At 39.1% G+C, this 15,253-nt stretch overlaps 1 protein-coding gene across 5 annotated transcripts in view; it reads left to right on the top strand.

The window, feature by feature from the left end:
* LOC129178146 (MAM domain-containing glycosylphosphatidylinositol anchor protein 1) overlaps positions 1-15,253 on the top strand; it is a 214,328-nt gene that overhangs the window by 180,766 nt on the left and 18,309 nt on the right. For 3 of the 5 annotated variants that reach the window (XM_054770068.1, XM_054770069.1, XM_054770067.1), the window contains exon 16: positions 5,019-5,149. The exons of the other annotated variants lie outside the window; for them this stretch is intronic. In XM_054770068.1, coding sequence (XP_054626043.1) covers positions 5,019-5,149 — 131 coding nt within the window. The remainder of the gene's footprint in view (positions 1-5,018; positions 5,150-15,253) is intronic. 5 annotated transcript variants of the gene reach the window in all.

Below are 15,253 nucleotides of genomic sequence, written 5' to 3'. Positions count from 1 at the left end.
TAGACAGATTTCAGCCAGGGAATCCATTCATCATCTTTCGATAGTTTAGATAGTTCATAGAACACACACAAACCAATGAACAACTCTGTATCTACCTCCTTTCTTTCTCCTTTCAAGCACTGCAACGCCGATAAGTCGATATTTGTGAGGAATCTTTTTTTTTGTTTAGGAGAAAGAAGGAAAGTTGCAAGTGCCGGCACTTTGATAAAAAAAAAAGGTGACAAACACTATCGAATTGAAGAAATAACTTGTAGAAAAGTACGAAGGTAGCGTCTGTTACATTATGATTGTACTATGAAGGTTCCTTAGTTTACACAAAGAGGGAATGATTTAAAGGAGACACATAACAGAAAGTGAGCCAGGCTTGTGTGTGTTTAATGATGATTGTACCTGCTACTGAAGTTTACAGAAAGTTCAAGTGCGCAAGTATGCAGCTCTAACCGTTGGCTCTTTGAAGTTCAGTTTGTAACGGACTAGAGTGAAACAGCGTCCGCGTGGCTCTTCTGTCCACCCCCTCCCACGCTCCACTCATCACTGTGTGTGCTAGTCTTCAATAAACATAAAATGTATGTTCAATGTTCATTTATTCATTTAAAAAAAAACTATAAAACTATAACCATTCTCTGGAAAATGTGTTTTGTGTTAATATTTTTGGCTGTTTGGAAGACTAATGGCTAAAATGGATTTATTTTTGGTACGTTTCAGTTTTCGTCAGACCTCTTAGAAGGGATTAATAAAAAAAAAAACACTGCACTGCTATAAAAACTGTACACCGACAACTCTAAAGTATATCCAAGTTTTCTTTCTATACTATTGTCTCTTGAGAGGATATACTGTAATAAAAATGGTGGCTGAAATGTGATGGCTGTACAAATGTTCGTCAGATACTTTAGCTGTTAAGAGGCTAGATCCATACAATTATTGATTTCACAGATAAAAAAAGGTGTAAACCTTCTATGCTCTTGAATTGCTTTTGTATTCAAGAAGACTCAGGACTGGAGACAATAAACACAAAGACAAAATATTTAAAGAGGTCATAAATTCAACAAGAAACGGGAGCATTTTCTCAGAGGCGTCTATAAAAAGTTCCCATTACTGGTTGTCTTGTACTGGTGTGTCGCAACAAGGCAACATCTGTCACCCGGCGCTTGCCGCCGATTAGAACAATCTGTTAGCAGTTTACGCCCTGCTCCTCTGCAAGCTTCCCTTTCATCTGCACTGTTGTTCTCCCATTCGCTCCCAATCTGTTGTCACTTTAATTGCCTCGCTTTGGCCGAGCTCGTGCTCCAGCCAGGCAGACGCAGCACGGATCGTGACGACAACATCGAGAACGAGCTGAGGGTATAACACAGAGGGGCTTGAGCCGTGGGGTGGCCGACGAGACGAGTGGCGAGGAGGAAGAAACAAGTAGAGAGTGGTAGGATGATAGAAAAAAAAAAACTTGACGTCGATGGAGCATGAAAGCAGAGAGGATGCACTAAAGGAGTAAGGAGGATGTGACAAAGATGCAAGGTGATGTAAAAAGGTTTGAGCAGAGAGCTGCAGGAAAGGCCATCAACACAAGGTGATGACACAAAAAGCACTGTTACGACCGCCTAAAGAGACTTGTACTGTATATATGCTGTGTTTTGTAACCATGGAGGTTATCCCCTTATGAAATACTATACTGTGCAACATACATAACCAGTTTACCACCTTCACTGTGAAACAGTAAAATACAAACTATCCACTGGCAGCAACACAGAAACATTTAATAAAGTTTCTATGGCAACACTAGTGTTTTAGTTTGGCTTGGGTTTTTTTGCGCGGTGCCACTGGCAGGCGGACTTGGAACTGTCGGATAGTTTTGACATCACAGTGATGGAAGACAAACGAAAGCTTATTTAAATGTTCTTTGACTTGTATGGCTGAGACTTTTAATTAAACCAGCATGAATTGCGACAGGAGAAACTTTTTTTGGCATATGCTAAAGAGCGCTTGGCTGACATGGTGAGAAACGCACTCAGTAGACATTAAATGTGTGGTCCTGCGTCATAATGGCTCATGCTGTATGTAAACAATCAGCATGGTTATGTTCTGTGATGACCACTGAAGCAACATTTGGCTCATGTACAGAATGTGTTTGCACGATGCCCTTATGTTTTGCATGTCACGACAGGAGACATGTTTGTTTTTTGGGGTTGTGTGTTTATTCTAGAAGCTTCAAGGCACATGCAGGTCAGGCTGGGGAGAGAATCGATGTCAGCATATTACTACGCGGCAGAAATAGAAAAGTTGCACAGCTATTGTGTGTTTTGTCTTTGTGTGTGTGTGTGTGTGTGTGGGTGTGTGTGTGTGGACCCTGCAGCCTTAATAGAGCTGTGCTTTTCTAAGCTGATACTCAGCTTTACCACAGTCAATAGACTTACCAAAGTCCTCTCCTCTTCATTGTGTCTGTCAGGTGAAGGGAATCTGCATTAGTGTTTTTCTACAATGCATTTCATAGTTTCATTCACCTAAATGTCTTTCCAAATGTCACATGAAGGGTAGAATGCATCATGAACGGATTAGTGACATGTGGCTCGTCATCAGTAAGCAATCAGCCACTACATTTTACATTCATTTCCATTGGAAAAACTACGGTGTGGGCCGAGGGTCAAACAGGACATGCGCACGTTAATCGCGCATCAAAAAAAACCAAACAGTGCTGTTAAAGGAAATTTCAGTTAACGTGTTATTAACGCATATAGCAGAATATAATATGTAGACATGTTAATATAAAAATAATGCAAACAATAATAATATGATTATAGATTATATACAATTATATTGCACATTATTATATTATCCTTTTATTGAATAATGCATTATTATTAATGTGTTTTTGATAATACACACATTATCTAATGTTAATGGAATAACAGTGGCAATAGCATTATTATTTTTATTACTGTATACTATAGTCAAAAATATACCATGATATCATCATACTGTTTTAAACTTTTTTTTACCTGTAGTAGTAGTAGTAGTATTTTTTTTCTGTCCTGTAGCAGGTAATAATAATAATAATAATAAGTAAATAAATAACAAGCAACGCATTTTCAGTCCCAGCCCTTATCTACATATTTTTAATCTACTATAATTAAAGATGTGTGCAACACAGTTTATGAATGCACCAAGGAAAAGTATGAGCAAGTGTGGAATACAAATGCATTTTTTTTAATCGAAACTCTTAACACAATATCTTACAGTCTTTTGCCACCGTCTTTTGTCATTCACCGATTCAAGAAATTCAAAAACACGCTTTAACTCAAAATGTTGTCCAGGGTATGAATAGTGTTGGCCTTAACTGTATTAATTATAAAATGTCAGTGAGCTAGGAGCAATATGTAATCTTAGCACAAGTCATTTTGGCGTCATCCAACAGTACACTTACCCTTGGCACGCCTCCCTTGTGGCAGACTACATTACAACGTTAATGACTTACCAGCTTGATTATTTCAAGGCTTGAGTCACATTACCTCCAAAAGATGCAAATAATTTCACCCGTGAGAGAGGGGAACATTTGTGGGCATATGGAGGCATAAATCTACAAGCTCATGCAAAAACACACCCTCCTCAACAGGAGCACACAAAATACCTTAGCACCTCTGCCTGCCTACGCATGTGCTAGGAGACTGGATGCTGGTTAATATTGCACTTAAGAGCTGTCTGGGAATTGCTAACAAGATGAATGATTCTTGAACAACTTTGAGAACTGAGAGAGTCGGAGGACTTGTGATTTGAGCTTGTTTATAGGAGCCCAGGGAGGTTGTGTTGTGTTATGCTCTCACAGTCATTCTTCACCTTCGTAATATAAATGAATCACTTCATGACAGCGGTATTAAAAGTTAGTATCGAAGGTCAGTGCCTCTCCAAATATTTGTATCACATCATTTTGTCACAGTATCTGATCAGGGCAGGCCTCCATCTTCTTGCTCTTTCTTCCATATTGCTCTTATTTTGCCATCTACAAGCAGTATATGACCTTGGAGCTGAAGCTATACGGTTATTTATATTTAATAAACTGAGTCAATTCCATCATGTCCATGTGCTTTTTGCTGCTCTCAGAATATGAGCAGTTGTTGAGAGTTTGCTGTGTCGCCCCAATGGATATTATGAGGAAGAAAACAGCGTGTATTTAATGTGATATTTTAATATTTGGGGATATTTATACAAGTGTGTACAAGCAGTGTATGTAATTTTCCCCACATAAACCTTTCAGCTTGTGTTTGTCCACGAATGTTACGTTATTAATGCCATTGATGACGGAATCTTTTACAGTGTTTTCTCCTAGTGCGTGTGGTCAAATGATAAAACACGTACATTGTATTGGCCATGTTCAGTATCATAAATGGGCCAATCTGATGAAAAATACAATCTGATGAGATCCAGTCAGTGACGTGCGGTCAGGGGAGGCAGGGGAGGTAAAGCCTCACCTGTCATCATGAATAATGGGTAAAAAACAGATAATGATAACATCAAATAAATATTATTTGTCCCTTGAACTACATTATAAATGTGTTTTCTGTACGATTTTGATCACTTTTAACATGTTCTTAAGTAAAAATTGCTGAATTTGCGCTGGGTAGACCTAGAGTCAGCAACATGTGAAATGCAATAAAGATATTTCTATGCGCTACTGAATGAATGAATTCATTTGATGGCCAAGATGAAGGATTATCTAGCCAAGATGAACAGAAGGGGATCGGACTTTTAAAACAGAGTACCAGAGCTTTCCCTGGAGAAGGACAGGGTACATGTACTTCATAGACAAATGTTAACACCACAAATATTTTTTCTAATTATAAACCATGAACTTCACTGCATGTCACTGGATCCAGTGATCCAATATTACTCAGTTTTGCTTAAAAAGCCCGCTAGATAGGTATTGACTCAACAATGTTTATTATTGTGGTTGCTAGATTATTTACATCTCTCATATTGGATGCCATTTGATTGTGTCAAAGCTTTTTGTAATAATGTATGCCCTTTCCCAGGCACTCTAAATGTTCTCCTGAGAGTGAGGAGCATTGCGTCTGTGGACACCTTGTTGTGGACCAAGTCAGGTCACCAAGGCCCCAATTGGAAGAAAGCATACTTTGACATCAATCCCAGTGGACCATTCCAGGTAAGCGCAAAGGAATCATAACATCCTAAAGCTATTGCTTAGTTCTTAAATATAATCTTCAACAAAACAACATCACAGCAGTGAAAAAGAGAATTTTTAGCCTAATTATTAATTTTACTTAATAATTATTCATTATTAAGTATTATACAAAATCATATGTACAGTAAGAGTCAGTCGGGCCTTTCATTTAAAAAATTACAAACCAAATGTTCAAACTATACGTGACCACACGCCAACAGATAACCCTACCTAAAATAGTCAAATTAAATAAAAAAAAAGGGAAAAGTAAAAGCAAAAATAGGCAAAAAGGCAATTCACAAGAAAAAGACCAGAAGTCCGAACAATAATAATAATTAGATTAGGATTAGATTTATATATTATTGAACCGATGCTTTGCTAAACCGTGTTCAGGGTGGCAGGAGGCGGCATACGCTGTACTGCTATCCGCGGGAGACGACTCGGCATAAAGATAGATAGATAGATAGATAGATAGATAGATAGATAGATAGATAGATAGATCTATTTATGTAATAATGGCAATAACAATAGCCGTTGAGGCAGCAGTGGTGTTCAAGATCCCGCTATAAATGACGATGATGAAGGCTGGGTTTGTTTGATAGATGAGGAAGACTATCACAAGGTGGATCAGACATTTTGATGAGCCTGTTGATCAGCCGGTATCGTGGAGACAGGGATCTGACAAATTGTGAGCCTGGTGACATAATTGTAATTGGGTCATAATCATATGCCTTTATCTCTAACCATTTTCAAGCTACAACCTTTTGAAATAGTAATGTCAAAACTGAAAAAAGTCTGGCGCCATTTAGGGTCTTAAATCTGACTGTGTTCCGACTTTGAAGTTCCATTAAAAGAAACGTTGCTGCAATGTGACTTAGAGTGCGGGACACCATCATCCGACCCTGGTATGCTCCAAAGAAGTCGGTGGAACGGAGAGCGAAAATCACACATATATGCCAGTTGAGTTCGATAAAGTTGCCTGGACGGCTCTCATTTGTTGATATATGCTTCTTCCTAGCAACTTTCGCTTGCGTGTCAAAGAACTAGAACAAAAAAGAGTGCCGCAAAATAGACAACATGTATCATTGTGATTTGGGTGGCAAGTACAAACGCAGCATTCGAGTTGATCCTATCCGGAACCTTCTTGTTGTGAGAGAGCGCAGAGCTCCATGCTCTGCTGCCTGGCTGGATTCATTGGTTCTGCATGGTGTATCATTATGCCTGGGTGTTGGCCAATGTGAGGAATTATTTTACAAATCTGGTGTGAGATTAGAAGATGCAACCAATGTGCTTGCTTTCTAATGACAGCAGAGACTAAAATGTTTACCCACTTAGCTTCAGTTTTGCTTCTTGCCACCAAAACACCACCTCTGGATTGACAAAGTCAGGCTTTAGGCCCAAAGTATTTACAACCCTACTGTCAGGTCGGCTTTTATGCTCATAGCATTGCTTGCTTTTCTTGTCAACTCTCTCATCTTTGGGAGATTTCCTCTACTGGAGAGTTCTTCTCTTCAGCATTTTTCCCAAGAGGGACGCCTCCTATGCAGCCTAGATAGAAAAAGACGTGGTTTTATACTCTGGAGGCTGCTTGGAATAAAGGGAATTTTGGGGGAAAAAACCTGGCCCTCGGTCTTTGTTGGGAATTTGATGCATTTTTCATAGGTATATTCATCTCCAAGTGATACAGAGGAGCTTCTAAAGAGTCAAAGAAAAGTTGTAGAACTTTAATTTTGAGCTCACAGAGGCTTTCTTGCTTGCACGTGGAGTTGACACATATCCAGATCATAAATGTTTTTTGTGAAAGTAGCAAGCTGTTAGCAAGGTCATTAAATCAATTTAAGTAAATGTTGTAAACAAATCTCCAAGCATCTGGCATGTAACTGCTTGTGCCAAAATTTTAGGTTTGGCTTTTGGTTTTTGGTTCTGGAATTCTACACTCCAACCATCCATTTTCTAGATTGCTTATCCTCACCTATCCCATGTCATTTCTGGGGGAGAGGGCGGACTACACCAAGTACTGGCAGTGGTGGTGGACTTGACGATTAGAACTAATGAGATCACTTAAATATGACAAAGCTGTTATCACACACCCAATGTCGCATGCATTGCATCAATTTAGAAATAGCATTCGGATATTTTTGGATAGAGGTTTGTATTGATAAATGAGGACCTTTGAGCAAAACATTCAGCTCCATTTTCTGCTGAAAGTCAGCAACAAGCTCTTCCGCACAAGCTGGCTGAGGATTATTTGCTTCATCGAGAATGTGCGGATCTCAGGATGGACAACAAGGTTTTATACTTATTTCAAAGTTTGAAATACATTACACCTCCCAGCATGGATGGATGAATGGATATGCAAACATCAAAGACCCCCATACTTGTGGACTTTTCCGTATGCAGCCCTCGGTGGAAAAAGTTTTGACACCCCTGTTGTATGTGATGTATTGCATCTATTACATTGGACAGGTGCCGTGTATGTAACAGGTTTTCCCAACCTGCAGAGAGCTTTACACGGATCTTCTATTCCAGTGGTCTCGTACCCCTTCAGACATCTGGCTGGAAGTCATGTACCCCCTGCACCTGCACATTTAAGAAACATAAACCACTCAATGATACATATTTGATATACTATTAAATATATTCCAGTATATGTTTTGACATTATATTAAGAAAACGTGTGACTTATTTTTCAGCTGCACACATAGCCTACTAATTAAAAACAGAGAGAGTTTTAGAGATGTAAGATATCTGGCCTAATGGACATATGAGCACATATAGCATGAGATTATTCACCAAGCCAAAATGCACAGCAGCACAGAGCGAACATTATTAAACCTCACCTCTGAGAATTTCCGTACAGCATTAACATTCGTGAACAATGACGAGGAAGGAAGAATAAAAAATACACATCTGTCTGTGCAGCGTCTGAGAAACTCAGACACAAAAATCTCAATCTGCTTCACACATGGTGTGTTCAAGGACCACCGAACAAAGTGACGGCAACACCCAAAGAAGACACATTATTCGTGAACGCATAAATTTACTTACACTTGCAAAATTAGCCAAATAGGGGCTTTCTAACACAGTCAGTACATCCAGTCAACAAACAAATGGCAGGCACATATTGCTCAGAAAATGCACTAATTAGTCGCAGCACCACGTCAGAAGCCCAGCTCTCATTTAGCACACAATGATCTTGAAAACTCTTCAAGGTTAAACACTTTAAATGCATGTCATCATCGAACTTATTTATTTGTTGAACAATGAACAACTTCATGCTGTCACCCTTCTTCTGTACTGTACTACAAGTACTTACCTGCTGTGGCTGTTCACATACATCAGGTGTTCGGGAGCATCAGGTAAATTTCAGTGTTCACTGCTAATGTAGTCAAGCCGTTTTTAATTTTTATTCATGTACCCCCTATGGCGTACCCTTAGGGGTGCGTGTACCCCACTTTGGGAACCTAGGCTCTATTGTATTTATATTTTGATATTGTAAGTCATGCGTAAAATAGAAATGGTTGCAATTGTTACATTGTTGAGGTGTAGTGATGATAAAATGAATGATTTAATCGTGGATACTGGGGAAAAGAGACACATAAACCTGGCACGGATATCATGGTTTTATGGAGTGGCTCTGATAGTAACTGTAATTCCATTCTGTAAAATGATTTGCAGTGGAAGTCACTATTGATGTGCTGTTTGCGAAATACACACACAATTTCTGCTACACATAATATTTATGAAGTACAGGAACTTACGTCAGGAAATCCAATAACAATTATTAATTTTTGTGTCCAGCCACCAGCTGCAAAGCAAGAAACTAGTCTATAGTTATAGGGCCAAATTACTCCACCCATATTGATGTGTAAAAATCATGTGGTGTCTAAATCATCACAGTTGTTATCTCTGGCACATATTTTGGTGAGCGCAAGGTTTTATTTGCCACTATTTTTCATGAACTTAACATTGAAAAGTTATCTTTTTACATGTTTTTTTATGATGCGGCGGGGATTCAATGCTGCAAAAAAAATAAGCACGTTTTGAGTGCACCTCAACTTAAAATTTGGACTCCTTTGTCAGGTTTTTAGTCAGCAGGTTAAGAGAACGTGTCATATGTAAAGAGTGGATAAAGTGCACAATAGAGCTGGGAGCCACTCACTCTGTCGGAGACAGGCATGTACAGGCACAGCTCATTAGCATTGAGGTTACAGACACAAAACGGTGTGTTCCCAGTAGGGCTTACTAAAAGCACTTTTAAACTGTCTAATTTCCGGCACCAAGGCTAGATTTTGGACAACACACTTTTAATACGCTATTATGGCACCTCTGGGACTTATTTAAATACTTGTCTAATATGGGACCATCAATGCAGCATCCTAAAATCACATCCACCTGCAAAAAGGCCATGTTACTGTAGATTCAATTACATACCCATGCACCCTGGCATTTGTGTCCCCATGAAGTAGTCAGGCTTTTAGATCCCACTAACACAGGAAAACAAGCTTATACTCACACACACATTGTTTAATCAAACATCTGTCTCAATGCAGCATCATCAAATCACATCCACCTGCGTAAGCGCCATGTTACATTCAATTACATTTCCATACACATACAGATTCCCACACACACACCAGTCTCCTATCGCCTGCAGCAATTAGCTTTGACAGTCCAATTAACATGCTTATTTATGAGCAAGGGATGCCTGCAAGTTGTGTTCTAATGATTCCTGATTCTCTCAGTGTGCACAAGGGGGAAATCGAATCCGTGATGAATGTAGACTGAAGGCCTACGCTCGGGGCTGCGTGGCCTCTTCATTAACTATGTTTCTGTCCTTTTTTTCCACCATTATGGGGAACATTCGGTAAAGTCAAAACAGCAGGCATGTTTTGTGGCTCCTCTGGGATATTAGACAGCGTCAGCACTGTATTGACCGAGCAATATAATGAGCGCCTTAAGTCTTCAGTAAACTCACACGCATACAAGATCAGGTTCATTTTTAATACACGTGGCTAACATGCAGCACACATTGCACCGTTTTTTTTTCTCAACGATTATAATGACCGCGTAATAAATAGATAATTTCAAATTCATAGGATTAGTGTGTAAGCATACAAGTATACTGTGCATGTGACCAACATAAAGTACATACAGTATGAATGTTCGGACATGAATATACAGTACATAGGGCATTGCATGCTCTTAATATCACGTTTCCATACTTTCCGCACAGCATGCTGCTGTCCAGTTAGAGGACTTGTTCCACATCACAGAGTGCGTTAAATTGGGTTCAACAACGTGGTCATTTTAAAAATGTAACCACCCAAAGTAGTATGTGCATGAAGAAGAAAAGCAAAGCATGTGCTCGCATGTTTCAGTATCATCAATAAAGTGATTACTGCATCTTAAATATTTATCGTGCTCATGACTCGTGAAGCAAGATGGATAAAAGGGACGCATGCGAGGGAAGCCTTGTCTCCTTGGCAACCAGGGGGCCGCATACATCACACTCTTCCATCTCTCATGTCTGTAATGCAGAGCAGTTCAAAGATGAGTTGATGTTTTTCCACGGTTTCTTGTTTTTATAGCATGTAATAGCAGCACTATTAATGAACTGACTGTAGTCTTTCAAGTGACTGCCTCCACTCTAATAGACACTTCACCCCAATTAATGCCCAGTGCTAACTGCTCAATTTGAACGCTGTTGCTACCCAAAATAGCAGGACCTATGAAGGCACTTAAAGAGTCTCTCAGACTGATTAAAGTGTGTCAGCCCTGCTTGATTAGAATTCCAGTAGCCTCTGTGCTCGCTCTGCAGTATTGTGTGTCTCAAGGAGCACCTTCAGGTTAGTTCCGGACAATCGTCTTTGGTTTTGTTGTCCTTGTTTCTCCACATTTTCTCCACTGTCGTCCTCGTGAACTTGCTGTTGATATATATTGTGTGATATATTATTGTAAAATCACTATTTATTTGTGGAAAAGTCTTTATACAGTCGTCGCTTGCCACATCGCAGTTCAAATTTTGTGGCTTCACTCTAGTTTTTCATAAATAAATAAATTAAGAAATCATGCTGTTTCATTAGTGAATAGGGTGTATTAGAATATTTAAGTGAATTGTTCATAGCGTTTGCCTAAATTAAGCATTTTCAAGCATAAAAAAATGGCTAAATGAAATAAAATACAAATGTAAGGCATTCATTCAAAAGACGCATTTAAATCATTCAAATTGTGAACGTAGTATTCTGCTTTGGTCACTCGGTGTTAGTAACGTTACTTTAATGTTTGGTGAGACAAGCACCAGACTTGACCAGTGCTTATTATTACTTATAATAATCGTAATAATAATAATCCTAATAATAACACGGGCTACTGTTGCGGCCGTAATGCATGCCAAGCTAAAACTGAAACCTGAACCCCCGATGTCACTTCCTTTCCTCCACACACAGTTTTAAATGTCTTAAATGGCTTTTTTCCTCTGATTATGTCTACTATATTGGGTAATACAAGTGTAAATGCGACTTATGGGCGTTATTTCAAGTCTAGTAGGCTGTAATAATGTTGTAATAATGCTAAAAACCATACCTAGAATGTATACCTAACAGGTTTTCTATGGTCTAACCATGAAAATGTCCATTTATAAAGAAGGAATCCTAATTCACTTATCACAGTAGGGTCTGGAACCAATGAAGTGCGATAAATGAGGGATTACTGTATATATAATGACATTTAATATTACAATAAATATACATTGTATATATTGTACATAAATGACCCTGGCTACTATATGAGGGCCTATACACTACTAGTCAATGACCATGACACATTTTTTCATGTTAGCCGATGAAAAGGTGTGACAAAACCTTTGACTAGTACTATGTATGGTACTGTTAGAAGGCCACTGGTGAGGTCATTGACAGAAAGGCAATGATGTTATGGTATGGCCATTAGGTCATAGCACTTAAAAAGTGTCTGGTCAGTTTGTTTTGCAGTATATACAAGTGGTCCTCGGGTTACGTACGAGTTCCGTTTCTACATTGCGAGAGAAATAAAGTCTTGATTTTAAGTCGAATCTCTACCTAAATTCAACCTAAATTAACACCTAAGTCACTCACATTGTACACAGAACACATGGACATACTGTACATTGCAGTATTAAAACACTAAATACTGTACAAGAATTAAATTAAACAGCAAAAAAAAGACAACAACTTACGAAAACCACTTGTACTTCCTCTCTGAAAAGGACACAAAACCCAAGCATTGCTGTCTAAATAATGTGAGATCCTGTATTTGTATGAGATCTAAGGGCTGCTGTGATATGCGGTGATGCACTGACTTCGACTTAGACAGACTTTATATATGTCAGTCAGGTTTGTACCAGGGCTCAGAGAGTGCAGAAAAGCCAAAAAGACAGTAGGTACAATGTAACAGTATAACAGTGAACGGTGACCACTGATCATTATTACAGTCTTCACACAATCTTTTTATGCAACCAGTTTCTGGGCATTTCTGTCTAGTTGGCTGTTAACAACTGTCATAACGATGACATTACACATTCCGCATCTCTGCAGGCTTGTCTTGTAATTAAGGTGAACCAGCAGCAGAATGAGGGACTGAACACGATCCTTAATGAGGTGCAATAAAACGTTCACTTACTCATGCGTACACCTCTGCAGTGACGCATCCACTCATCGTAGGGAGAGTGAATGTTATGAATTACGTCTCATCTTATACCTCAATGCAGTAATTTGTGATAATCACTTCTCAATGTGTAGAAAAATGTATTATAAATTCCAGGAGAGAGGTAAGTGAGTATATATACTGTATATATATAGTGAGTATATATATATATATATATACTGTATATATATATATATATATATATATTTTCCATCAATCGGTTAAATCTTTCTTGAAATATATTAAAATATGCTTTGATGAATGATGTGTGTCACGCTAACCACAAAAACAGTTGACATTTAAACTTTTGTTGAATAAATGTTGTAATTTCTTTTCATGTCATACATTTAAAATGGAATTTTTAAACCTGAAAGGGATAGTTCGGATTTTTTTTGACATGGACTTGTTGAAATCCCCATCAGCAGTGTAGTGCATCGACAGTGACTTACCCCCCACCTTGTCCTGTGAGGTGAGTTCTGGTCAGATTTCGGTGATGAGGACCATAGTTCAGGTTAGTTGGTGGGGCCACTTAAGTAAAGAATTTGGCTTCTCAAAACAAAATGCGTTCAGAAGAGTAATACATTTGCATCACAAAAATGCCTCCTAGAAATGCCAACGCACGCTATGTGTTCCAGTGTTTACACGCGCGGATGAAGACATTATGACTGCACCGCTGTGACACGAGACTCTTGCGGTCTTCATCCGCTGTGGAACACGTACACAACAATGGACAGGCGACAGCGCGCAGTGATACAACGGGAGAGAAAGTAATGCCGAGCGATTGTTAGGTCTGATTTTTTTTTAGGATGCATTTTTGTGATGCAAATGTATTACTCTTTTGAACACATATTGTTTTGAGAAGCCAAACTCTTTACTTAAGTGGCCCCGCCAACTAACTGGAACTACGTTCCTCATCACCGAAATCCGACCAGAACTCACGGGACGAAGTGGGGGGTAAGCAACACCCCCTGATACGTGAGTACTTTTTGCTGTTTAACATACACAAGTAACACCAGGCACGGAGCTGGAGCTTTTTTTTTTTTTTTTACTTTCACCCTCCCTGTCACACTTTCGCTCCCTTTCCTAAAACTTTGTTATGTATCAGGGGCCGGAGGGTGAATCCCATTTCTCTCTCCTCCACACGGCCCAACGTTTCATTCCAACCTCAGACTTCTCCCTCTCCACTCTGCTTTTTTTCCGCCTCCGGTACCATCCCGCTTCATCCTCCTTGTCTGTCTTATTCTATCGCTTCTTCTTACTCCGTCGGGAGTGAGTGTTGGTTGTGCTACAATCAATAATAATGATTAAACCGCCTGTTGTTGACAATGGGAATTACTTGAATGAATCAGTGTTGTTTCATTCTGGTGTTGATACGGCAAATCATGACTCTAAGGTCATTGCATGCATTTATCCATTGCTTCTGTGTACATACAAATTTCCAAGTGACTCTGTCATTGACTGATTACTAGAAAAAGCAATACAAAACAAAACAAAAATGTACAAAACTGCACACGTGTCAGCGTTGATCATATTTTATTATCTATGCTTTTGCTGTAGTTCAGATTTACCGTGGGTACTTTTTTTTTTAATCCACTGTGGGTGTGTTGTTCGGGTAGATGTTTGCTTATGTACATGATTGATCGATGTATTTTGATGACATCCGGGTTCAAGGTATATCCAGTTTGTCTGTTTACACTGCAGAACTGCAGTTTCTATGTGTTTTTTTTTCTGTACACTCCTAACTGGGCCACATGGAAGAAAAAAAATATTGGATTTGTGTCACTTGAACAATGTAGTGTGGTAATCCCAGAAGTATGGAAGTGGAGATCACCGCTACCAAAGACTAGTGATGCAAGAAGTCTGTACACAATAGCAATACAGCATGCTACTGATTATGAAAGGATACCCGACACAGAACATTTCTGGGAGTTGTCAAATAGATGCTGACTTGTCAAAACTCTATTCATTACAATTTCCCAATCTTTTAAGGATTAGTGTTGTGATGCAAAAGCAAGAACCCAAGGGATTTTTAAAATGAAGCTCAACAACAGGTGATCAAGATAGCTGGGGCCAAAGATAAACTCGATACATGTTACTTCCCACCATGTGGTACACAACAAAAAGTGGAAATATAAGATGGAACGATTGGTTAGTGCATGCCTGTATTTTTTGGTTTATGTCCAAAATGTGCACAACAAATGTCCAGTCCAGGGTCGCCCCCCGCCTAAAGTCAGCTGGGATAGGTCCAGCATACCCCCACGACCCTAATGAGGATAAGCGGCATAGAAAATGGATGGATGTGCACAACATATTTGACTTTGTTGGCGTACATTTCCTTGTTAGCGTACAATAAGTGTGTTATTAATACACTGCGTCAGCAAACTGCATTTGTAACATATTTTC

This window comes from Dunckerocampus dactyliophorus, chromosome 3 (assembly GCF_027744805.1).
Source record: "Dunckerocampus dactyliophorus isolate RoL2022-P2 chromosome 3, RoL_Ddac_1.1, whole genome shotgun sequence".
NCBI lineage: Eukaryota > Metazoa > Chordata > Actinopteri > Syngnathiformes > Syngnathidae > Dunckerocampus > Dunckerocampus dactyliophorus.
Note: the sequence above shows the minus strand (reverse complement) of the source record. Positions and strands in the feature narration are given on the sequence as shown.